We start from the raw sequence: 25,125 nt of genomic DNA on the forward strand, positions 1-25,125 counted from the left end.
AGAGGTAGAGACTAGTAGAGAGAGAAGTAGAGAGAGGTAGAGAGGTAGAGAGTAGAGAGTGAGTAATAGAGAGTAGAGAGTGAGTAGTAGAGAGCAGTAGAGAGAGTAGAAGAGAGTGAGTAGTAGAGTGAATAGTAGAGTGAATAGTAGAGTGAGTAGTAGAGAGTAGTAGAGAGTGAGTGGTAGAGAGTAATAGAGAGTAAGTAGTAGAGTGAGTAGTAGAGAGCAGTAGAGAGTGAGTAGTAGAGAGTAGTAGAGAGTGAGTAGTAGAGAGTGAGTAGTAGAGAGTAGTAGAGAGTGAGTAGCAGAGAGAGAGAATAGTAGAGAGTAGTAGAGAGTGAGTAGTATAGTGAGTAGTAGAGAGTAGTAGAGTAGTAGAGAGTAGTAGAGTGAGTAGTAGAGAGTGATTAGTAGAGTGAGTAGTAGAGAGTAGTAGAGAGAGAGTAGTAGAGAGTGAGTAGTAGAGTAGTAGAGAGTGAGAAGTAGAGAGTGAGTAGTAGAGAGTAGTAAAGAGTGAGTAGTAAAGAGAGTAGTATAGAGTGAGTAGTAGAGAGTAGAGAGTAGTAGATAGTGAGTAGTAGGGTGTGAGAAGTAGAGAGAGAGTAGTAGAGTAGTAGAGAATGAGTAGTAGAGAGTGAGTATTAGAGAGTAGTGGAGTAGTAGAGAGTAAGTAGTAGAGAATAGTGGAGAATATTCCAAAGTTTGGCACAGCACCACTTGCACAATAAGTCCAATCAAATCATATCACTTAGAGTCCTTATTGAAGCGCTGAATCTTGGTGTATATTCAAATGCTTTTATTTTCCTTAAGTTTATGTACCACAGCCAGCCGACACGTTTCGTTCTGTACAACAGAACTTCTTCAGGGCGTTCTTATTTCCTTCAAGTTATGCAAGGGGAATTAGTCCCCCCTCTGCAAACGCGCCAGTATCCTGCGTTCCAGAGAGGTGTAAAAAGGGGCATAGCCTCATTACACCTCTGTGCAATGCAACCCCCTGGCGCACACTGGAGGTTCCAGGTGGGCTAGTTGGCCCCCAGGGACCCCTAGTATGCAAGGGGAATTAGTTCCCCCTCTTCAAACATGCACGGGGGCTGCGTTGCAGAGAGGTGTAAAAAGGGGCGTGGCTTCATTACACCTCTCTGCAATGCAGTACCCTGGCGCATACTGGAGATTCCTGGTGGGCTTTTAGGTCTTATATAGTTAGGAATTAGCATTAAAAAAACCTTTGAAATTCACTGAAAAAACATAGGTTTCAGGCCTTATATAGTTAGGAATTAGCATTTAAAAAACCTTGCAAATTCACTCAAAAAACTATAAGTTTTAGGGGTGTTATAGTTAGCTGGACATTTCCCTCATACAAAACCATTGAAATTGCTCCTATATAGTTAGTTGTACTAACTATATTTCGCGCACCCGCAATCCACTGCTGATGATGTCACATATTACATCATTCATGACATGGTCAGTGACATCACTGATGACATCACTGATGACATCATCCACGTGACAATCACATACACCTTTTCATACACTAGTAAAATCTTTCATCACTCTTTGTAAAATACAGAGTATCATATTTGAATCCATTGTTACAGCAATACAAGTATCTAAAAACCCACTTAGTGATTCATAGATGTATACACACATCTAATCACTTACCTGTAGATTCACTCATACATGCTGTCAATGAACAATAGAACACTATCAAAAATACTTATACACCTAAATCGACATTACACACCAGCACACATCCTATTCACATATGAAGTCATCCTACTCACTTATGCAAACAATGGATCATACTTACATATTTACTTAGCTACACAGTTATACAAACACAACTTCATCTATTCATTTAGATAGTAAGTCATACTTAGTGAATTATAAAATCATTATTACAAGTATAAAGTTATCCATACAGTCACTCAAACAATCATTGAGTCTTATGTATACTTATTTATATACAACAACTGACACATACACTGCCTTTTATTTTTCTAGTTTATTGGACATGTACCATTGAGAAATATATTTGCTCATCACCACACCCATAAAGATATTCACTCACCCAAACAACTGTTATAACATGTAGTTTTAACTTCATATATCTAGTGAATCAACTATTCACACATCTTTGGGCAGTCACACCCCCCCCCACCGAACTACACACACATTCACTCTCCCATACAAATACTCAGTTAACTAATCAATAACTAATATAGACTTTCACATAGCTAGTAACCAATTGGAGAATCAGTTTACACAACAACTGACAAAGTGATACAGATATTCAAACAGTTTAGTCACTATCCACTATATTTAGTGAGACACTATAAATTGGTCAAGTAAATGGTCAATTACACTGATACTAAATCCTCCATCCAAATATTTATTTTTATATATCCACTCATTCTTCAATGCAAATTGCTATATATATAATGCATATTTAAATAACGAAGCAAACCACATTCACTGGATGATGTCATCAGTGATGTCATCAGTGATGTCATCAGTGATGTCATTTGAGATGTCATCAGTGATGTCACTGACCATGTCATGAATGATGTAATATGTGACATCATCAGCAGTGGATTGCGGGTGCGCGAAATATAGTTAGTACAACTAACTATATAGGAGCAATTTCAATGGTTTTGTATGAGTGAAATGTCCAGCTAACTATAACACCCCTAAAACTTAGTTTTTTGAGTGAATTTTAAAGGTTTTTTAAATGCTAATTCCTAACTATATAAGGCCTGAAACCTATGGTTTTTTCAGTGAATATATATATATATATATATATATATATATTTTCACTCCAACACCTTGCATTCAAAAAGAAGTCTTCTGCACTCTCGGGGGTATTCCAAACAAAAGCCTTTTTGTTTGGAATACCCCCGGGATCTTCTTTTTGAATGCAAGGAGTTGGAGCGAAAATAATAAGCGGTGTCCAGTGCCGCTTTCCGCACCCGTCCAAGAGTGCTCCGTTCGTGGTGGAGTTTGGAGCGTGTATATATATATATATATATATATAACCGGAAACTTCCTCCCAAAAAGAACGAAGCAGGACCCAGAGGGGAACAGGTAAAGCAGACTTTATTGCTCTGTGGTCAGTTCAAGTGGCGGCAAATGCATTTCGGCGAAAAGTGCCTTCTTCAGTGCCCAACACCCGATGCAATCCTTCTGATCTGTTTTCTCCTGCTGCCTTGAAGATATTAGGCGTAGGTCCACTCCTCCCCCATTCAATGCCGCACACCTGTGGATGTTCGTCGAAATGGCCCGAACTACCACTTCCAGGATGCACCATGTTGACAGCAACCCGGGCCGGTGTAAATGGGGGGAGTGTGAAGTTGAATATCTGCTGCGGCTCTGTAGGCAGGACCCAATGATGGCAATAACTGTCCTTCGAACACCAAGCCTGCTCTCGAGCCCCCTCTAAAAACGCCACAGCCCCCATGCCGTCGAGTCCATAGAGCAGGCACAAAAATGCGGGGAGCATAGTGCCCAACCAGAGGTACAATACCTCAACTGCTCGGGGCCCTCCGGAATGGAGGCGGGTACCGGACAAATCCATAGCTGGAGAAAACAAAGTGCCGTGAAGCGGGGCCAGTTTTAGTCCAGACCCTGAGCGTGGCATGGGTTCCTGTACTGTGCATCTGGCAAGCACAGAAATTATGACCAGAAACTTCCTCCCAAAAAGAACGAAGCAGGACCCAGAGGGGAACAGGTAAAGCAGACTTTATTGCTCTGTGGTCAGTTCAAGTGGCGGCAAATGCATTTCGGCGAAAAGTGCCTTCTTCAGTGCCCAACACCCGATCCTTCTGATCTGTTTTCTCCTCCTCTATATATATGTATATATATATATATATATATATATATATATAATCTGCAGTTAGATTCAGCACACAATGTAGCTGCCACAAAGTCGTATAACTAAAATTAGTTTTGATTGCATTTACCAGTCCTGAGATTCATTTTAGTAGTGAGGCTAAACTTTAGCAGAGGGAGATGTGGAAGCCTATAGCACCATTGTCCGATTTTCGGAGCACCATTTAAATCTGACTGAGAAAAGGTAGAGTTGAATTACTCAACTTTGTGCAACCCTCCGATTACTAATACTTTATAAAGCAGGTCACAGTGACAACCTAGTGTGCTGCCACAGTTAAGCCAGGCTACAGTAGAAAATGGCTTGAGTGAACAAAGGCAAACAAAGCACATGGGGCTATGCCTATGACATTAAGCTCATTTCACAACAGAAATCAAAAACCTAGAGTTCTAAATAGAAAAGAGCAGGAGAAAACACACATCGAAGATGGACCTTCTTAATGTAAATTGCAAACAGCTTTTGTGACTAGTATTTACTGTTACGTTTTAAGTTGGGGGATTAAGTCCCCTTGAATCCTGAGAGTCCCTGGGTCCAACTAGCCCACCATATACCTCCAGTACACACCACAGAGCTGCGTTGCAGAGAGGTGGTCCGAGGCTATGCCCCATTTTACACCTCTCTGCAATGCAACTCTGTGGCACTTACTGGACATACCTTTTCGGTTAGTTGGCCCCAGGGACCCTCAGGTTTCAAGGGGACTAAATTCCCCACTTAAAACGCGCCACAGGGTGCGTTTCCACACTTGTGACATCAGGCCTCGCTCCCTCCCTGCACCACTGTGCAAACGCACCCCTGGTGCGTTATTATTTTGGGGGATTAAATCCCCTTGAGTCCTGAGGGTCCCTGGGGTCCAACTAGCCCATCACTTACCTCCAGTAAGCACCACAGAGCTGCGTTGCAGAGTGGTGTAAAAAGGGGCATGGCCTGGGCCACCTTTCTGCAATGCAGCACAGTGGCGCTTACTGGAGATCCCTGGGGGCCAACTAGCCCACCAGGTACCTCCAGTATGCGCCAGGGAGCTGCGTTGCAGAGAGGTGTACAGAGGCCACGCCCCTTTTTACACCTCTCTGCAAAGCAGCTCTGTGGAGCTTACTGGAGGTACCTGGTTGGCTAGTTGGCCCCCAGGGACCCTCAGGACTCAAGGGGATCACCCCAAAATTTCCAAAATAGGAGCTGACCGGAGCAGGCCATAAGTTTTGAAAATTTTGCGAAGATTCGTCAACTGGCGCCAAAGTTATTGGGAAAAGAATGTTACGATTGTCCTATGGATAATAGGTCTTAACTCTAAGTACCTACTGGCGACCGCCAGTAGGTAATATATATATATATATATATATATATATATATCTGAAAGAAACACGTTAGTGTTAGATTCCTTACCTTAGAATATCCCCAGGCATCAGACTGGATCCGGAAAGTTTTCGTCAGCAGTACCCCTGCGCGTCGGTAGGCGTCGTCTGCGGCTCTCCGTCCGTCATCGGCGTTGTGATCGCCGGGATTACGTTGTCGGAGTACTTAGTCGCCGCCCTCACGCGGTGACGTCTGTTCTTCTTTTTTCCGCACCAGCAACCGCAGATCCGGGAAGAGCTAGTACCCATAGTCACGTTTTGACTAACTTTTTGGTCTTTTTGACTATCTCTTCTCGAGTTGACTTCGACTCCTGGTGCCGGTAGGGATGCCTGGTTTCCAGCCGTGTGACACCTGTCACCGACTGATGTCGGCTACTGACCCCCATTGCTTGTGTCTCTACTGCCAAGGGGCCGACCACGACGACAAGTCGTGCCCCAATTGCCGGGCCTAGACGTCGAAGGCTAGGCTTGAGCGGTTCCGCAAGCTCCTTGAGCTCCGGCAGTCGACTCTACGCCGCTCGAGGTCCCAGTCAAGGAGGAAGTCGAGGGGCCGGTCGGGGCTCCGTAGCCAACACCGTTCGTCGGGCTCCAAGTCCTCGCATTCAGGTAAGTCGAGGCACTCTAAGAAGAAGTCGAAGTTGCTGCATCACTCTTCTGACTCCCCTCGCCAGTCGAGCGACCCGGCTGAGGGTTCAGGTGGCACCACCCGCGCGGCTCCACTGGAGCCGCAGGCCTCACAGCCGGCCCCATACCCTTCGGTCCCTGGGCTGCGTGTGACGCCGGAGGAGATTTGTGATTCCCCTGTGGCCATGAGGACTCACTTCTCTCCGTTGAGGATTGCCGGCATGCCTTTGGGCCCCGCAGGCCCGACTGGGTGTCTTAGCGAGCCGGCGGCTTCGGCCCTGGCGCGGTCGTCGAATCCGCTCCCGACGCCGCAGGCCCCCGGTCGACGCCAGTTGACCTTACGACTCCTCCGCTGGCGCCGACCCCTATGGTGTCACTCCCGGCGCCATCTTCGGACGATGTCGCCCCCGCTTTCAGCCGCATTCCGGGTCCGGCGTCGGAGCGGCTCCCTCATTCCTGCCTGTTTATCTGGACACAGATGAAGGGGAGGACTGGGAGGGGTCTGAGGACCCTCTGGCACAGCAGTACCAGTTGAGTCCGGACTGGGCAGACGAGCCGGGGGGTGCCAGTGGTCTTGACACTTCGCCTGACACTGGCTTCATCTCTCCTCCCTCCGTGGCTACGGAGAAGGGTGCTATATGGTGTGGTGTTGCGCAGGGCAGCCAAGGCCTTGGCTTTTGAGCACCCTGCGGCGGCCGTGAGGACTAATCTCCTCACTGAGGTGCTTCAACCTCCAGTAAGTTCTTCGGAGCCTCTGCTGCCGTTCAATGAGGCCCTCACAGACGTTCTGATGGGCATTTGTCCAAGCCCTCCACAGTGCCTCCTGTGGATTGGAACGTGGCCTGACCCCACCGACCGCCCCGGGTGACCCCTGCTTTCTGTCCGTACACCCCACACCGAGAGCCTGGTGATCCAGGCCTCTACGTCCCAGACCGCATTCCCGTCTGCTCCTCCAGATCGGGAATCCATAAGGCTTGACCAGTTTGGGAAGGAACTGTTCTCCTCAGTTAGCCTGGGGTTAGGGTCCATCAACACAGTTTGCCTTTTGTGCCGTTACACCCACTCTTTGTGGGATACAGTTGCGGACGTGCTGCCCCACTGCCTGGAGGAGGCCCTGGCATGGCTCGCCCAAGCTCTTGCTGACGGGTGGGATACTGCACATTATTCCATCAGATGTGGACTTGATACCATGGACTCGCTGGGCAGAGCGATTTCCACGACGGTGGCAATCCGTCGCCACACCTGGCTGAGGTCCGCCAATTTTTCGGGAGATGTCCAGGCCACACTCATGGACATGCCATTCAATGGCTGTCGCCTTTTTGGCGACAACGTAGACAGTGCGCTTGAGCGTTTCAAGGACTCCCGGGCTACTGCAAATTCCTTGGGCCTGTCGGGCCAGAGCCACCAAACTTATGCTTTTCGCCCCTTTCGTGGCCAAGGAAGGGGAGATCCCACACGTTCGTCCAGCCACAGGCCGCAGAACCAACCTCAATGCGGACATGGTAACTGCCGTGGCGGTGCAGGGGGACAGAGGCCCGGTCAGTCCACATCCACTCCCGCAGCATTTGCCTCAAAGCCTTCCTAGTCTGAGCTTTCAGGCCCATTCAACGCCAGTGGGGGGCAGGGTTTGCCATCACCTCCCCCACTGGCGTACCATCACTTCGAACTGGTGGGTGCTGCAAATCGTCCAAAGGGGCTACTCCCTCACCTTCGAGGCGACCCCTCCAGCCATGCCACCGCAGTACCACTGCATGTCGGGGGATCACTTGCAGCTTCTGCAGGAGGACGTTACGGCCTTCTTGGCCAAGGGGGCCATCGAGCACGTTCCTTGGCCAGAAGTAGGACGTGGTTGCTAATCCCACTACTTTCTGGTTCCCAAGAAGGGCAAAGGGGGCCTGCACCCTATCTTGGACCTCCGGAGCGTCAACGGCTTCCTCCACAAGGAGAAGTTCAAGATGCTGACTTTAGCTCAGGTACTGGCTGCCCTAGACCCTGTAGACTGGATGGTAGCGTTGGACTTGCAGGACGCATATTTCCACATCCCCGTCTGGCCGGCCCACCGGCACTACCGGCGGTTCACGGTAGGCCACGAGCATTTTTTAGTTTACTGTGCTCCCCTTTGGCCTCACCAGTGCCCCTCGGTGTTCACGAAAGTGATGGCGGTGGTCGCAGCTCATCTGCGCATGTCAGGGGTTCTAGTCTTCCCCTATCTTGACGACAGGTTGTTGAAGGCGGGCTCGCCCCAGACAGTCGTCTCCCACCTCCAGACTACGGCCGATCTCCTGAATTACTGGGGTTCTCCATTAATGTGCTGAAGACACGCCTGTGCCCCTCTCAGAAGCTCCTCTTCATCGAAGCGGTTCTGGACTCGGCGCAGTTTCGGATTTATCCTCCCGAGCAGCGGGTTCGGGATATTCAGGCTCGGATTCCCACCTTTCAGCCTTTATCCTGAGTTTCGGTCAGGCTCCTGGGGCTGATGGCCTCCTGCATCCTGCTGGTACATCACACCAGGTGGCAGATGCAGGCTCTGCAGTGGTACCTAAAGTCCCAGTGGGCACAGCATCAGGATAACCTGTCCGACTACGTCCTGATCTCAGAGGGCACTGCAAGACAGTGCAGTGGTGGCTCACGGACCGTGATTGGGTCAGTGGCAGATCCCTCTCCCTACCCCAACCGGAGCACACAGTGGTGACGGATGCGTCCCTCCTGGGATGGGGGGGCCACATGGGAGAGGCGGAGATCAGAGGCCTCTGGTCTCCAGCCGAGTCCCGGATCCATATCAACCTTATGGAGCTGCGGGCAATCTGACTTGCACTGAAGGCATTCCTTAACTCTGTCCGGGGAAGTGTAGTGCAGGTGTTCACTGACACACCAGGGCGGATAAACTCAGCCGCCGGTGCACGATGGATCACGAATGGCGTCTGAACTCGGACGTGGTGCAAGGTTTCTTTCAGCAGTGGGGAGAGCTTTGGTTAGATCTATTTGCCGCCGAAGAGAACGCGCAATGTCATCAATTCTGTGCGTTGGAATTCCCAAGGCGGCACTCGCTCGCCGACGCTGTTCATCTCGAGTGGAGCTGCGGTCTGTTGTACGCCTTTGCACCTATACAACTTCTGCCCTGAGTGCTGAAGATCCATGTGGCTCCGGACTGGGCACAAAGATGCTGGTATCCTGAGCTACTCAGTATGTCAGTCGATCCCCTGAATCGTCTGCCTCTTCAGGAAGACCATCTGTCGCAGCAACAGGAGACAGTCCTCCACCCGAACCTGTCCAGCCTCCACCTACATGCATGGAGATTGAGTGGCGACAGTTGAGGCCATTTGACTTGCCTCTTGAAGTCTGTGATGCGATTCTGGCAGACAGGCATCCCTCCAAACTAAAACGGTATACGCCTGCCCAGCAGGGCTCTGCTCTGGGCACTATCAAAGGCTATCTCTCGGCCATTTCAGCCTTCTTAAGACTTCCTGATCAGCCTTCTCTTTTCAAGTCCCCTGTGGTAAATATATTCTTGAAAGGCATCACACACATGTTCCCTCCTGTTCCTTTCGTGATGCCTCAGTGGGACTTAAACTTGGTACTTACTTATCTGATGTGTGCTCCCTTTGAGCCACTTCTTAAATGTCCTCTTCGTCTTCTGACACTTAAAACTGCTTTCCTGGTTGCCATCACCTCTGCCAGAAGAGTGAGTGAGCTCCAGGCTCTGTCTTCTAAGCCTCCTTTCCTCTCTGTCCATCCGGACAAAGTTGTTCTGAGGACTCATCCTTCTTTCCTGCCCAAGGTGGTTACGGCTTTCACATCGGGCAGTCCATCACCTTGCCCACCTTCTTTCAGCCTCCGCATCTCTCGAAAGAGGAAGAGAGGCTCCACCGTCTGGACCCAAAACATGCGCTCTCTTTTTATCTAGACCCCACATGCCAGTTCCGGGTGGACGACCAGCTCTTTGTTGGTTACGTGGGCACTAAGAAGGGACGGGCGGTGCACAAGTGGACCATCTCTCGGTGGGTCGTTTTGTGCATCAAGGTCTGTTATTCCTTGGCTGAAAAGGAGCCTCCAGTGGGGCTGCATGCCCATTCCACTCGGGTCATGGCGGCTACTACTGCCCTGGGTCGGGGAGACCCCTTGCAGGACATCTATTAGGCAGCTACGTGGGCCTCGCTGCACATGTTTGTTAAGCACTACTGCCTGGACATCCAAGTCCGGAGACATTTTTTTTGGCCATTCCGTTCTCTAGGACTTCCTGGTGTGATCTTGGTTCGCTAACCCACCACTGGGGTTGGTATTGCTGGGGTATCTATTCTAAGGTAAGGTTTCTTTCAGATGCACAAGTTACTTACCTTCAGTAACGATATATTTGTAAGAAACATTAGTTCCTTACCACCCATCCTCCACGTTCTGCGAACCGATATCTAGGCTTAAGGTATCTCCCGTTAAGGGCCTCGTTTCATGGCACCAGTGTCGGTTTCTTGCATGGCTCTGCATTCCTGGCGCGGAAAGCTATGTACAGAACTGACGTCAGCACGTGAGGGTGGCGTCTACGTACTCAGACGTTATCCCGGCGATCACGACGCCGACGACTGATGCGGAGCCGCAGACGACGCCTACCGAAGCGCAGGGTACTGCTGACGAAAACTTTTCTGTTCCAGTCTGACGCCTGGGGATATTCTAAGGTAAGGAATCTAACACTAGTAATGTTTCTTACAGATATATCTTTACCGAAGGTAAGTAACTTGTGCATATATGTAAAATATATATATATATATGTTGTTGTTCAAGTGTCGTTGTAAAGACATTTGTTGTAAATGGTATTGTGGTTCCATCATACATCTGTTCACCAGCCCTAGGGCCGCTAGTGAATACTTAAATTCAGTAGAGAAATCACTGAGAAAAGCACCATGCATAGATCTAGAGCAGAGTGATCCTGCACTAGTGACACCCAAATTGAGAAATTCTCCCATGGTATGCCAGAATATTGCCAAAACTTTGTTATTTCTCAGTTTTTTACATTACATGACTGAGTTAAATCAGGTGTGACGACTGAAAGTGCGGTGACTGTAGTTTCTTCTTCTGATTCACCCCACCCAAAACCCCTTTGTATATGGAGTGTGGCAGTCTAATTTCTTTCCCTGGGACTTGAATGCTTAAAAATTGTAACAAACATTGAAGACAAAAAGGAAAACCTGGTATAATACTGAGACTTCCCTGTAGCATTTTATGTGTATTGGGTGTTACTGTGATATAACTTCTACTTCCTGAATAGAAATGTGTTATTAATAAGTCTAAGTGACCTCACAAATGAATAAATGAGCAGATGCCATGCCACTAGGCTGTGTCTTCCCTGAAGAAGCATTAGCATTGATACCATTAAGGTCTTCATTACCGTTTTCTAACATGGACACATCAATTATACAATGTAGGAGGGGTAAAATGGCACTATGATTCTTAATCACAATGTCAGAGAGCACCTCAAAAAACAAGCACCATCATATGCACACATAGGATCTCACCTCCGCTCAACGCTGTCAGCTGGTCACAGAGTTGAATGCTCCAAGTCAATACTATTTGTTTGCTATTGTCTTTTACAGTCCAAATGTGCACATTACCACAATGACTAAGCCTCCAAGAGCATGCACAACAATGCCTAGAATTTTGTGGTGCACACAATCATGTGCACCATGTACTATTCAAAGCACCATCTCAAGAATTACCTCTTCCAGTTGGTACTGGCAATGTTTTCACATTGCTAAGTCAACAGAAACCACCAACCCCCATGTACAATTAGAGCATTATAAGCAATACTAGGCATATCAATAGCTTTTGAGAGAACGTTTTAACCATGGAAATTTAATAGTTGAATACAAAAAGGAAGCCACTGCAGCTATTGATCGAAACATTAGTTGATGACATCAATCGCTGCTTAGAATCCTGGAGACAGGTGATTTTCTAACTGGTAGTCTCTTTATACCCGAGGCAGATCTATGCATGTAATTGGGAGGCTTCCAGGGATAGCGTGGTTTTTTAAATGTAAACATTTCCTGAATGTCTGTTTCTTGTCTAGCTCTTTATTTTGCCATGCTTCAACATTCTTTGCTTGCCACAGCTACCATTCCAAAGCAGTCATGATATAGATTATGATCTATCTTACATGCAGTGATTGTAAACGGTTTGTTGAAAACATCTTCCAAATTCTAAGTGTTGTCATTTGATAAATGTGTAAGCTAATTTTGTGCTGAGGGCACAGCTCCGACTATGGAGTACACTTCAAATACTAATCACTCAAAGTTACCCTATTTTTTTTTACAGTAGTTTTAAAGTTATAGTATGAATGTGAACAATGTAGAAACTGCATAAATCCTGTTTTAAATTCAGAGCTACTTTGTTTATCTATTTGTTATTCTATATTCTTTCCACAGTGTGGCAAAGGAGCTGAAAACTTTGACAAATTCTTTACAAGAGGACAACCTGTGTTGACGCCACCCGATCAGCTGGTGATATCAAACATAGATCAAGGAGATTTTGAAGGGTTTTCCTACATCAACCCTCAGTTTGTGCACCCCATCCTATTAAGTGCTGCATGAAAGTGACAGATATGAACAAAATAACTAGTGGGAAGTGGTTGATAACCCTGAAATTTTAAGGCTACAGCTACGTAGTTGAGTTAGGCTTAAAAATTGTAGGGTTAGACTTACAACAAGAAACAAAGAGAATGGTGTCTTAGTGGATAATAGGGTAATGCCTAATGCTCATTTATACATCTGAATAGATCATATAATGAACCGGGCATAAAACAAGCCACCTTAACTTAGTTTCATAACCTGTTATCTTTGAAAACTCTTGAATTTAGAAAGAATGAAAAAGTATCCAGTGGAATGAAGACCCAGGTGCAAAGTTTACAGATCAGAAACGTGGAAGGCCTGAATGATGACAAGAAAATGTTTGCCCTGTAGGACCATTTCCTCCTCATGGTCTTCCTTGTCACTCTTGAGACAACAGTTGCACAGATGAGCATGATAGTGGCATAGTAGGTTACACCTTTGGAAGAATGCTTAAGTAAATATTGTGCTTCAACTTTGTGTAACAGCAAGCACATTCAAAATCGGTACGGTCCTGGGAAATTTTGTACATTGAGCTAATAAGCTTTTTTTGTAAAATGTGCTGTACTGCATCCCACTAAGTAGAACACAGAAGGGTTGATATATTTTGACCCAAATCAAATAGTTAATGAAGTTGCCAAATTTTATGTGTCAAAATTTGAGGCAATTGGCCCCATTGTGTAATTGTGAAATTCGATTCAATTTTGGGAACTGTTCCTAAATTATTTTGTATTAATTATGTTAACTAAGTCCTGTGAAACCTGGTATTTTGCTAAAATGGTTTGTTAATTTGTTTAACAGAATAACAAATGACTACGTTCTTCTTGCCATCATTTAGTAGACTGCAGTACATATATGAAGGTACTATGTTGACACAATCAGCACAAAAGTATTCCCTGAGATTCAAAGCAAGAACATCCAAGAAAAAAGGGATGTAACAATGAAATAAAACAAAGGTGATATGATTACATAGTTAGGAAAAACAGCTAAGAATTGTTTTGTTTTAGAATGGATTTCATATGTTTTACATATGCATCATGCAATGAATTTTGCATGTTTATAATAAACCTTAATACAAGTAAAACTATAATATAATTGACATAATGGTATCATGCTTAGAGTATTACAATAATTTTATAAGACAAAACTGTGCTATATTTGTGAATGTTCTTGTTCTGAATGAGCTTTCTTATTTAGATTTAGGGTAATGCTTATGGCAATGCTTTTTTCATATGCATATCGTCAATGAGTTAGGGCATATCACTTTTTAATGTAGTTTTACTTTTCAATAATAAAGGTTATCTGCAGATTTTTTACCTGATTAAATTAGGCCTTTATTACATATGTTGCTTACGCTTGTATAAAAGGCTGTATTTTGCAATCACAAATACTGTATTGGAAAAATTTCTTTAGCATCAAAAACTTGTTAATAATCCCTCCTACAATTACCTAGAATACCTTGGTCAAGAAAAACAATAATATATTTGTGCATAGTTCTGTTCCTTTTAAAGTAATCAGGTGTTTGTTTTCCTTTTTTTCTTTTGATTTGTTAATGTCAGTGACTTAAAGCATTTTTGGCCTTCCTGGTGTGCATGTCAATACCGGATGCATGTTGTCTCTCTGCATGCAGAATGATCTATGGATTTTCTAGCATGTTGCATACTGTCACACAAAGTTAATATATGCCACATCAGGCACTTTAAATTGTTTCATCTACTCAATCTTTGAATCATTTTTTGAAGTATTGAATCAATTCATCACTAAAATTAAGGTCCCAATGTGTTCTTTTGGAATATAAAATATTAAAACCGTGCCAAAGTTAATGTTTGTTATCCCACCTACCTTGTGCCAGGGCTATTTGTAGCTTATTGGTGACAACACTGTAGAGGCTCATAGGAGCCTATAATTATGCTAGTGCCATCACCTGCCAAAATATCAACAGTATTCATCAGCCATTTTTGGTAAAATGTTTCCCAAGTTGATGAGTAAATAGTTTACAATATATTGTCCTGCATACTGTTTACAGCAGATTTTAGCACTTTGTGATATACTTATCACAACGGAAGACATTACGCTAATGTTTTATGTCACAAAAAAGTTGAATTCTAGCCAGTCTTTTACTGTCATCTAATTTTTCATACATAACTCTTGTTTTGATTTCATGAAGTATCAGGGAAATTCTAAATCACTGGCACCCAGTAGAGGGAGGTAAAATGTAATGCATGAACACAAATGAAAGGTGGATAGCAAAAGATTTGTGTACCCTATCATTAAACAGCTCAGAGATTCACCCATTACTATTAATCTTGATTCACATTAATAACAACTAAAAAACAACACTGTGCCTAGGCTCTATTGATGGGGTCTGTCTTGAGTCAGATTACACCAGATTATTCATCTGTATCTATGTCTAAAATATTGTGCAGTACCTGTAGGCTGTAATGTGGAATTTAATAATTTGGTACATACGCTTTTTAATTGACCATATGTTGAATAGATCACTAGCATGTGATGCCATTGATTCAATAACGTTTTTGTAAGTCAAAGCTGAATACAGCTTAACAGAAAAAGTGAACCTTGCAGCAGTTATGCATTCATAAAAAAAAGCCAATGTAATTGTTAAGTGTACAAACATTTTGTGCTCTCCTGCGATCATAAAGTAGGTTGCTCCTTTGAAATGATGAGCGTGTCATGAGGCTATGGGACTTTGGTGGCTAGCTATGTATCTAAATTTGCAAACCGGTTCAGGAAGTTGCAGACTTGTGGGCATTTCAAAATGATATATATTTAGCATTTTCTGTAAAGAACGTAAAATTGCATAGCTGCAGCGTCTCACCATGTACAATAAAATTCAAGAACAATGCTCATTTCCATCTACCTAATCTGACCTAAACATCACTAATCACTATGTTTGGAGGAGGTAAATCATCTCGATAGGCACATTCAACTCAGAATTCCAAAGCCACAGAATTAAAGCTCTTGTTTTCAAATGTAGACTGTGGCTCTGTGTCCCTGGGGTTGACAGTGGCCTACCAAAAGTTCTCAGTAACTACTACAATATTTTCATGACTGCAAGACGTACTTCCTCCTGCACCGGGTGCCGTTGAAGGGTGTGTAATGATGATCAACAAGACATTTGTGTATCTAAAGAAAATCTTATTGAATGAAATAGCCGTTTCAAGATTATTGATTCTCCATAAGAAGGAATGACGCAAACATGCTTTGCTTCAGACTACGTTTCATATTTTACATGTATACAATGAAGCTACATGTTAGTTACATACCTTCCTAAGTGAGAGAGCGAAAAGTAAATGTGTGTTTTTTGGGCCTTTTTGGATTTAGAAAAGTATGATAAAAAAGTGGCACTAAAATATTTCCTACTGATGGAAATAGATTTTTATTCTCCCCAGTGCTGTAACAATAGAGTTATGAACAATGGGACCATAATGGTGTTGTTGCTTGACTAAATCTTGGAAAAGTTTCAAATATGTAAAACACTGTGCGTTTGTTAACATAAGTAGAGATAAAGGAAACAAGCAGCAAAACCTGAAATAAATTGCCTTTCCTCTTATGTCGTATGTTTTACATGTTACCTGTCATTTTTTCATATCAGAACGTATTGTTAAAGAGCTGGTCTAAAGAAAAAGTGGTTGTTCTTGACGTTTTAACATATAGGTGTCTACTATTTTCATTATTTTGTAAAATCGTTTTCAAACTTTTAAAAAGTAATTTAAGTCCTACATTTTTAGCTTTGTATACATTTTGCTGCAATTCAAAGTGCCCAAGTTAATGACATTAAAATATGCTTTTTCTACAAAGTTTTTATAAATTCAAACCACTTGGCTCTACACACTGACTAAAATCTGCAGCTGCTATGTAATAGTACTCTGGTAATGCACATTCGAAATTCAATATTTGCCTCAATGCCTCACTGTAGCACTGTGCAGATGGTAAATCCGGAACTTGATGTTTGGACCAGCTCTTTAAAAAGTTCACAATGAAATATCACATGATTTGTTCAATTATGGAAATGATAATTGATAACAAATAAATACATAAACCTAAAATCAAAAACAATGGAATGTCGCAATTTGTCCCGTATCTTACTAATTCATATGTTACTAACTGTAATTGCTAACATTACATTTTTGTTACATAATAATGCCTGGTCCTCCATAAATTGATATTGTGTATTGCTCCTTTAATAGAATGCATATGTTTTACGCAGGCAAAACTTTGAATGCATGGGAATGTTTCTGCAGCATTCCAAATGTACTACACATACATTATGCCAAGCAACTACATCCCTTAAAAGGCATGTTTCGAATTTCTTTGAACTCAGTGATGGAAATATCCTGGATAGGGATCACATTTGTCTGTTGTTCGGTGCTTCAGTCTTGAATGCAGAGCATGTAAACTTGCAGGTTTTGTATAAACTAGTTTTTTTCACATGACTGTGTCGCTTCTATCTAAAAAATGCATACACTAAATACAAACGGTAATTTAGTGGCGGATGCTATTTTAACAAGCATTGGCAAATCCAATAGTTCTGGATTTTTATGCTTCCACATGAAGAAACAGAATCCCCACATTAAAGGCAGACTAATCTAACAAACGAAAACTGGACTATTTTGAAAGCTCCCTTGCCTTCATTACAGTCCTGTTTTTATTTCTGTGTAAAACGCAGGTCAGATGTTAATGAGAACATCAATTATAGTCCTTTCTTCCTTTCTGTGCTGCTGACAGAAACAAAGAACTATAATGAAGGCTCCTAAGCAACCGTCCTCATTTAAAAAAGATAGAAAAATAGGACTGTAATGAAGGCAAAGGAGCCTTCATTATCGTCCGCCTTCAGCCTATTCAGCTGATGGCAACCTGCTGGGAGGGGGGCAGAAGGAAGGAGGAATATCTCAAAGTGGGAAGAGGAATGGATGGGAGGGAAGAATGAAAAGGATGGCCATCTTGGGAACAGGCGTCCAGAGATCTTAAAAAGAAATGTCAATAACGCAGCCATGGCAGAATCAGACTAACACTAGAATATTGACAAAAGAGATTAAAAAATGCCTGCTACACCACAAAATAAAACAGGCATTGACAATGCCAATCGGTCTTGCTTGGATGTATAGCTAAAGGAGTTCAGACCACTGGAGCCTGTTCTTCCCAATTGCATTTGTCGTGGAGGTGGACCTGTGTTTTGACCCAGCATTTTTGTCACTCAAATATGGTCTAACATCTTTTTACCTTTAAATAAAAGTGAGACCAACTGGCATCAGCTCCGAGTCTTGGAACACCTTCCCCAGTGCAGGGCTTTCATTTAGCAACCATATGCAATTTGAGAGTCATAGTTTTAGTTCACGTCAGTTCAACAGGCAAGTCTAATTTATTATTCCAATCAGTAAACTTAAATTGGGTTGTAAAATAAAAATAATGGCAAACACATGGCTTTCACAGTATTGATTGCCATTTGATAAATAGTCCATTGGCTCCCATTTAAGCAGAATGAATGTTAAGAGGCCAGGCTGGGATGCGGACTCGCTCACATCATCCTGCAAGACCAGGGTATGTTCTTCAGGAGGGAGGCCTGCCCTGCATGAGCCTGGAATACACACTTATTGTTACCATTGCTGAGACTCAGGTGGCCTTCCCATGGCTCTGTCTGTTTTCAGAAGCATTGGCAGGGGACGAGGTTTAAGTGTCGCCGCGCTGCTCAGCTGTCACTCAAAGGGATTTCCTATCCTGGTTGACACCTCACGTGCAGCCGACTCAAAATTTCAAATTTATTTTATTTGTTTGTTTAATTAAAATCTTACAAAAAACAGCTAAAACATTTACAAATATAAAATTCTAAAACAATCCGTATATTCAATTAATTTCCATAAAACTTAGGCACTTACCGTACACATTGGATGCTATAGTAGTCAGTCATTTAAGGTTATTTTTAAAGTTGGTTCTGTAGCTTCGTATTCACACAGTCCATAAGTTAATCAAGCACAAGCTTCCAACTTTTTTTGTACAATTCAAAGGAATTTGACGAGTGCTGAATTAATTGGAAGATCTTCTGGATTTAAACTTGCCATTAATGCCTGCCTACAAGTCCTTACACCATGTTTATTAAATAGTTTCTTAAGTATAGTTTTTCTTTCAACTTCCAAATCTGGACAAAGACACAATAAGTGTAAGATGGCTTCTTGTCCTGATTTACATAGCCTGCATAGGCTGTTATCATTTATCCTTTTCCATGGTGCCAAGTGACATAAGCCTGGAAAATAGCCAAATCTAGCATTAACTCCACTCCACTCCACCGACTCCACTGCAAGGACTGCACACAGTTCATTAATAGCACTGCGGGTGCGGCTGGATAGCCGGTAAGAACAAGAATATTCCTCTACAAACCTGAGCAAGACACATTTATGTAGAAATGTCTGTAACCGCCAATCTTGCCAACTGCTGGGAAAGATTACCAGCTTCCGGCATGTGTTCTTACCCATACAGAAACAAAGCTAACAAGAAAAGCAACTTGCAGAGCCAGGCCTCAGCTTGGCACCCTTTCTCCAGACATATGCTAGGCCAAGAGGCAACGAAGAGGGCAGGGAGCACATGCACATCAGGAGGGAAATCAGTTACTGTGTACCTCTTCAAGAGTAAGCACATCAGTCAGTGTAGGCACGATGAGCCACGGTCCACTCAGAGAGGAACGTGATCAAAGGCCATGGGTTAGAGCAGAGAAAACAATGTTGGTGTTGTAGGATCAATATAGAGGGGTAGAAAGCTTGATCCCCCGGCGCCTACTTGGCTGGGGTACGTAGCAGGCTGACGCTGCCCCCCCTTTTTTCTGTGTGTGATCCACACCAATTGTTTGTAGTTGGTTGCCATTGGGCCTGAGCGGATTCCTCGCTGTGTGGCGATGGGCCTATTGCGTAGTTTACCTTATTAAATTATCTGGGATGGCGGCTTTGTCATGATTGGGATGGCGAAGTGGGTGGGGGGGTGGGGAAGTTAAATGTGTTTTGATTAAACTGGTCACGAAAGTCATTTCTGCTCAAGTTCGCACTTTAGTATTGAAGCATAAATTACACGTCATGCAAGGATATGTTCTGACGCGGAGATCATGGCAGGTAAACCATTACGTCCCCTGACGTGGAATGTGCGGGGCCTAAATAGCCCCAGAAAAATACGGCAGGTCTTCGCCTATTTAGATCGCCATAGGATAGACATTGCGCTCTTACAGGAGACGCATCTTCTTCCTGGCAAAGCTGGTAAACTTGGCTATAGATGGGCGGCGCATGCCATATCCTCCACATACTCCTCATATGCACGGGGGTATTGATCCTTGTGCGTAGGGGCACGCCATTTACTCTAGATCACACTTACACTGACCCTCACGGCAGGTTTGCATTAGTCACTGGCACCCTGAGAGGCACTAGAGTGGGCATTCTCAATACTTATGGTCCGAATACAGATGACCCTGACTTCTCTGCTACTGTTTTCACCAGAGTACGCGAGCTATCACCCATGGAGCTGTTTTGGGGGGGGTGCGCTTAATGAAGAAGTAGACAGGTCTCAGGACACTGCTGAACATCATAAACGTGCAGTTACGACAATTCTTAATGGTATGATGGAGTTTGACTTTCATGATGTGTGGCGGGAACGCAATCCTTTGCTGCAGGAAAGCACGCATTCCTCTACTGTGCACAACAGCTGGTCTAGATTGGACTATTGGCTGCTTACAGATCATGCATCAACTTGGGCTACAGATATTCAGCATCTTCCCAAAACCCTATCCGATCACAAGCCGGTAATCCTATCATTAGCCATTCCCACATATGCTCCACCACCCTTTGTATGTCGATTCAGGGCAGAAGCTATTCAGGAACCCCTTTATAAGGAGGCAATACACAATGCTATAGAAGAATTCTTTGCACATAACACGGGTTCGGTAGATGGTGCTGGCACGCTCTGGGAAGCCTTTAAGGTGACCATTAGGGGTACTTGTATAGGCACCACCGCGGGAATTTTGAAAGATATCAGAACACAGCTCCAGAAATGCGAAGACACCATAAGCCTCCTTGAGGCCGAATATGATCGCACACATAGTGCCACCACGTTAGCAGATCTGCGAGCGGAGGTGATTAGGTACAACGACCTAGCGGAAGATGAAATTAAGTATACATCCCGACGTCACAAAGTGCGCAGATTGGGGGAGGGAGGCAGACCAGGGCGAGTGCTAACGCAAAAAATAGGGGTGGAACATAGACAGCACATAATAACACAGTTGGAAGATGATGAGGGAATAATACATTATGACACTCCGTGTATACTTGCGACCTTCATGAAAACATACACAGATTTTTACACTACACAACACACGGCGTCAGAGTCTGAGATTTCTGACTATATTAAAGACTTAGAACTGGTCTGGCTGTCGGACGCCCGACGGGAATACCTGGCGCAGCCCATTATGGAGGAGGAGACTCTTCTAGCCATTAAGGCCTTACCAAATGGAAAATCACCGGGCCCAGATGGGTTTACTGGGGAATTTTATAAAGCCTACGCTGAGCTATTGATCCCACATCTGCTAGAAATGTACGATGAGGCCTATAACAATGGGATACTCCCGCAGACATTACGTGAGGCGCTGGTGGTAACTTTACTAAAACCGGATAAAAATCCCATAAAGGCAGATTCCTACCGTCCTCTGTCGTTGATCAATACTGATGTAAAAATACTGGCTAAGATTATTGCTGCAAGACTTCAACCTCTCATGTCCACAATAGTTCTCCCTGACCAGTCCGGATTTATCCCATCTAGGTCGACCACTTACAATCTTTGCCCTCCTGCATCAGCTTAATCCAGATCTCCAGGCTTTGGCAGTGTTACTCGATGCTGCCAAAGCATTTGATTCTGTGGAATGGCCATACATGCTGACAATACTAGGGCACATGGGATTCCCTCTGAGACTGCGAATGTGGATTGCTATGCTGTATACTCAGCCATCGGCGCGTGTAAAAGTTAATGGATATTTATCAGACAGTATCCCAATACAGCGGGGTACAAGACAGGGATGTCAGTTGTCCCCCCTTTTATTTTCTATAGTGTTGGAGCCCTTAGCGTGCAAGATACGGCAACGTTATGCCCACACCGAGTAATTTATCCCCACTACTGCGAGAGTATGTAAAATTTGGACGTCACTCTGGCCTGCACATAAACTGGAGTAAATCTGCGGTGATCCCGCTGACGGAATGTACAAAGGCCCCACAACTAGACTTTCCCCTTGTCTGGCAGGAGGACCCCATTAAATATGTGGGGATCTGGGTGCACAGAGATGTAGAACTGGTGATCAGGCAGAATTATGGGGTTGCTATCGATCGTATGGAGACACAGATACAGAGGTGGATCACACTTCCCCTCTCATTGGCTGACCGCATCTCCCTAATAAAAATGGTGCTTCTGCCTAAACTACTCTCTATACCGATCCCACCTCCCTCGTCGGTGTTTGCTAGAATACGAGCCAACTTTGGACGGCTTATATGGGCGGGTAAGCAGGCTCAGATAAGTTTACATACACTCTCCCTTCCGTACAGTGCAGGCGGCTTTGCAGTACCAAATGCATATCTGTATTATCTATGCGCCCAGGCTCACTTTGCATACTATTGGTTCCACCCGGTGAAATACCTGCCACATCTTGCAGTGGAGGATGGGGATGCCAGCCCAATACCATTAACTAGTATCCTCACACATACTCGTCCCCATCTCTTGGCACACAAGATAAACACGGTCCGAACTACATCTCAGGCATGGCAACGCACCAGCCAATTGGCGCAGAAAACACAGATTTATGCTCCTAGCCTCCCCTTATCCCATCACCCTGCGCTGTCAGTAACATTGGAAACGAACAATATGTCCACACTGGTACAGGTGGGAATTTCACAGTTGGGCGATCTATACTCGAACGGAAAATTTATCACCCTAGATGACTTATCATACATCACCAACCAATCCCTGCTCTTTAGATTTTTATACCACAGACTGAAAGCTGCTATCCAGCTTTTGTACCCTTCGTTCCCTGAAGAAACCCCCACCTTGCAATCATTACATTTGCTGGTAATTTCAGCCTCACATGAACATCTAGTGTCACGGTTATATCGGCAGGTTCAGTCTGATATTGGTTTTGATACGGTAAAAGCACGCTATAAGTGGTCTATCCTCCTTGAGGCCCCACTCACGGAGGACGACTGAACAGCTTGCTGTACATTAACCACGCTCTTAACATCAAATGGAAACCTCCGCTTCATCCATTACAAGTACATACATCAATGCTACCACACTTCAGCTAAGTTATACAAACATGGGTTGAGAAAAGATGATAGATGTAAAAGATGTGGGGTAGACTAGGCAGATTTTGCTCATCTAGCTTGGAACTGTGCAAGGGTACAGCAGTATTGGGGAACAGTAATAGATCAACTAGGTCTGATGGTGTCCTGTACCTTAGCTTGTACCCCAGATTGTCTATTGGGCCTTGATATCCCCCTGAGATCTATGAAACGTAAATTGGTGGCTATAATGTTATTGTTGGCGAAAAGACGGGTGTCTTTGCACTGGGGTAGTAAGAAAACACCTGCGTTCAGAGACTGGGTATTGGACGCGGTATACTGCAGGGACAATTTTGCATTATACGCTGAAGACTTACCTGCCCCTTCAAGACCTTCAGATATTTGGGAGCCTCTCACTGCATATCTGTGAGACCGCCCGGATCTGCTTAACACCCTCCAAACCCCTTTGAGTTAATTGTTGCTATGATGTAGAAAGTGATATGCCATGTCATTTAGGTAGTGTATGATCAACTGTACTGCTTCAAAGCTTTATGTAGCGGATCCCCATGCTGTTTTTTTTTTATACTTATTGTGTATTGTACGACTGTGACCAAATTATCATTTATTTATTGTTTGTATTGTTTTACTGTTTTGTTGCAAAATCACAATTTAAAAAAAATATAGAGGGGTAGAAGGACCATGAACAGGAGATGAACTGGCGGACAGATGGTCATCCCTACATGGTGAGACCAAGAGAGAAGGATGAGGTCTTCAGGGGACAAAGGGGACACTAGATGTAGGACACTGGAGGTGGGCTACATGCTGTAAGAGAGCGCCTAGAAACTAAAGAAGCTACCTCGTCTTTGCTTGCATGATTTTTCCTTTTGTCCAGCGAAGATCCAATAGCTGTCAATGAAGGTAGGTCATCGGGAAGCAACACAAGTGCATAAATAAGAAGCACAGAAAGAGCAACATTGCGACCCGCAACAATGGTCGCACTAGAGCAAGAAACAGCAAGAGTGGCAGTGGTAACCTTGGCTGACATAGTAAGACTGCAAGAACTCAATTCAAAAGGTGAGTGATGTGCTACAAGGCCTAAAGCTGCAAGATCACAGAACCATTGAAGAGAGCCCAATTGTAGTCTTGTGAGATGGGAGTACTGAAGTCTTGTGACCTACAGGAACTCTGGGCAGTCATTTTAGAGCAGGGTAGCTCTCCACAGAAAACAACGGGACTGATATTTTGATGGGTCAGGCAGGCCTAGGAAGCTGACAAGGTGCCATCTTGAGGTCAGCCGGCCTCATTGAAAACAAAGGGCGGCCATTTTAAAGGATCAGACAGGCCCTGAAATTCAGTAAGACACCATTTGAGTTCAGGCGCCCTCATTGGAAATAAAGGGTTGGCCATTTGAAAGGTAAGGCACCCATGGAAAGTGTGACAAAGTTAAAAACAGAAGGCAAGTTGATCACTAGAAGAAGTGACAAAACACAAATAAAAAAAATTTCAACAGCCACCGGCTAACCATAGTGAAAAAACCCAAGTTGCATGGGGCATTATACTTACGTCTACCAGATCATCTACCACTTAGCAAAGGCAGTAGTTTGTGACCCCATTGGCAATAATGGCTAGATTATTTTGAAGACTTCATAAAGAGGTCAAAAGAAACAGGCAAATGACAAATAGTATTAGCATCAAAGAATCTAGTAAGCAAAGATTTCAGTCAAATAATTAAGGAAGTTCCACCAGAGTTGTCGATGACATACCAACAAATACAGGAAGCACGCAACAAGAAATTCCTACCCAAGCAGAACATCAATTATAAACAATACACATTCAATCTAGCCTCACAAGAAAAGGAAGAGGATAGGGGAGACTTCAACACCTATTTAAAAAGTATGGTGTCTTTCATTCTGTCCATTCTTCTGTGCTCCATCTGTCCATCTTTATATTCTTCGTATTCCTTTTTTCTTAACATGCTCCTGGTCTTTCTTCTTTTCATCTTTTCCTTTTTGTATCCTTTTATTTGTTAATTATTTCTTTCTCTTCTTTACTTACATTGCCCTTCCATTCATCTCACATTAACTTTTTTCTGTTATTTCAATATATTTTTTGCTGTCCTTCCTTCTTTCTCTCCGTCCAGTTTACTTTCTTGTTACGTTTTCCCCCTGCTAAAGCGGAAACAAGTATTAAGAGACAGTTTACTATGAACAGGGTGATCCCCTGACGCTTTTTCACCACTTGCGTTTAAACTTTGTAGTTGTGCCTGAGAAGACGAGCGTTAAAACATTTCATCAAAAATAATGACAATAACTAAGCTACTGATTTTAGTCAATAACGAGAATTGGTAAAGGTTTAAAGGGTTTTCTTAA

At 44.0% G+C, this 25,125-nt stretch overlaps 1 protein-coding gene across 2 annotated transcripts in view; it reads left to right on the plus strand.

Moving 5' to 3' along the window:
• Window positions 1-16,520, plus strand: part of PRKCA (protein kinase C alpha) — a 1,411,833-nt gene extending 1,395,313 nt beyond the window's left edge. For both annotated transcript variants that reach the window (XM_078654315.1, XM_078654314.1), the window contains one exon: window positions 12,267-16,520. In XM_078654315.1, the coding sequence (XP_078510441.1) occupies window positions 12,267-12,431 (165 nt within the window). In that variant the 3' untranslated portion in view covers window positions 12,432-16,520. The remainder of the gene's footprint in view (window positions 1-12,266) is intronic.
• Window positions 16,521-25,125: the final 8,605 nt, after the last annotated feature.

The sequence above is a fragment of the Lissotriton helveticus genome, chromosome 7, assembly GCF_964261635.1.
Source record: "Lissotriton helveticus chromosome 7, aLisHel1.1, whole genome shotgun sequence".
Classification (NCBI taxonomy): Eukaryota; Metazoa; Chordata; class Amphibia; order Caudata; family Salamandridae; genus Lissotriton; species Lissotriton helveticus.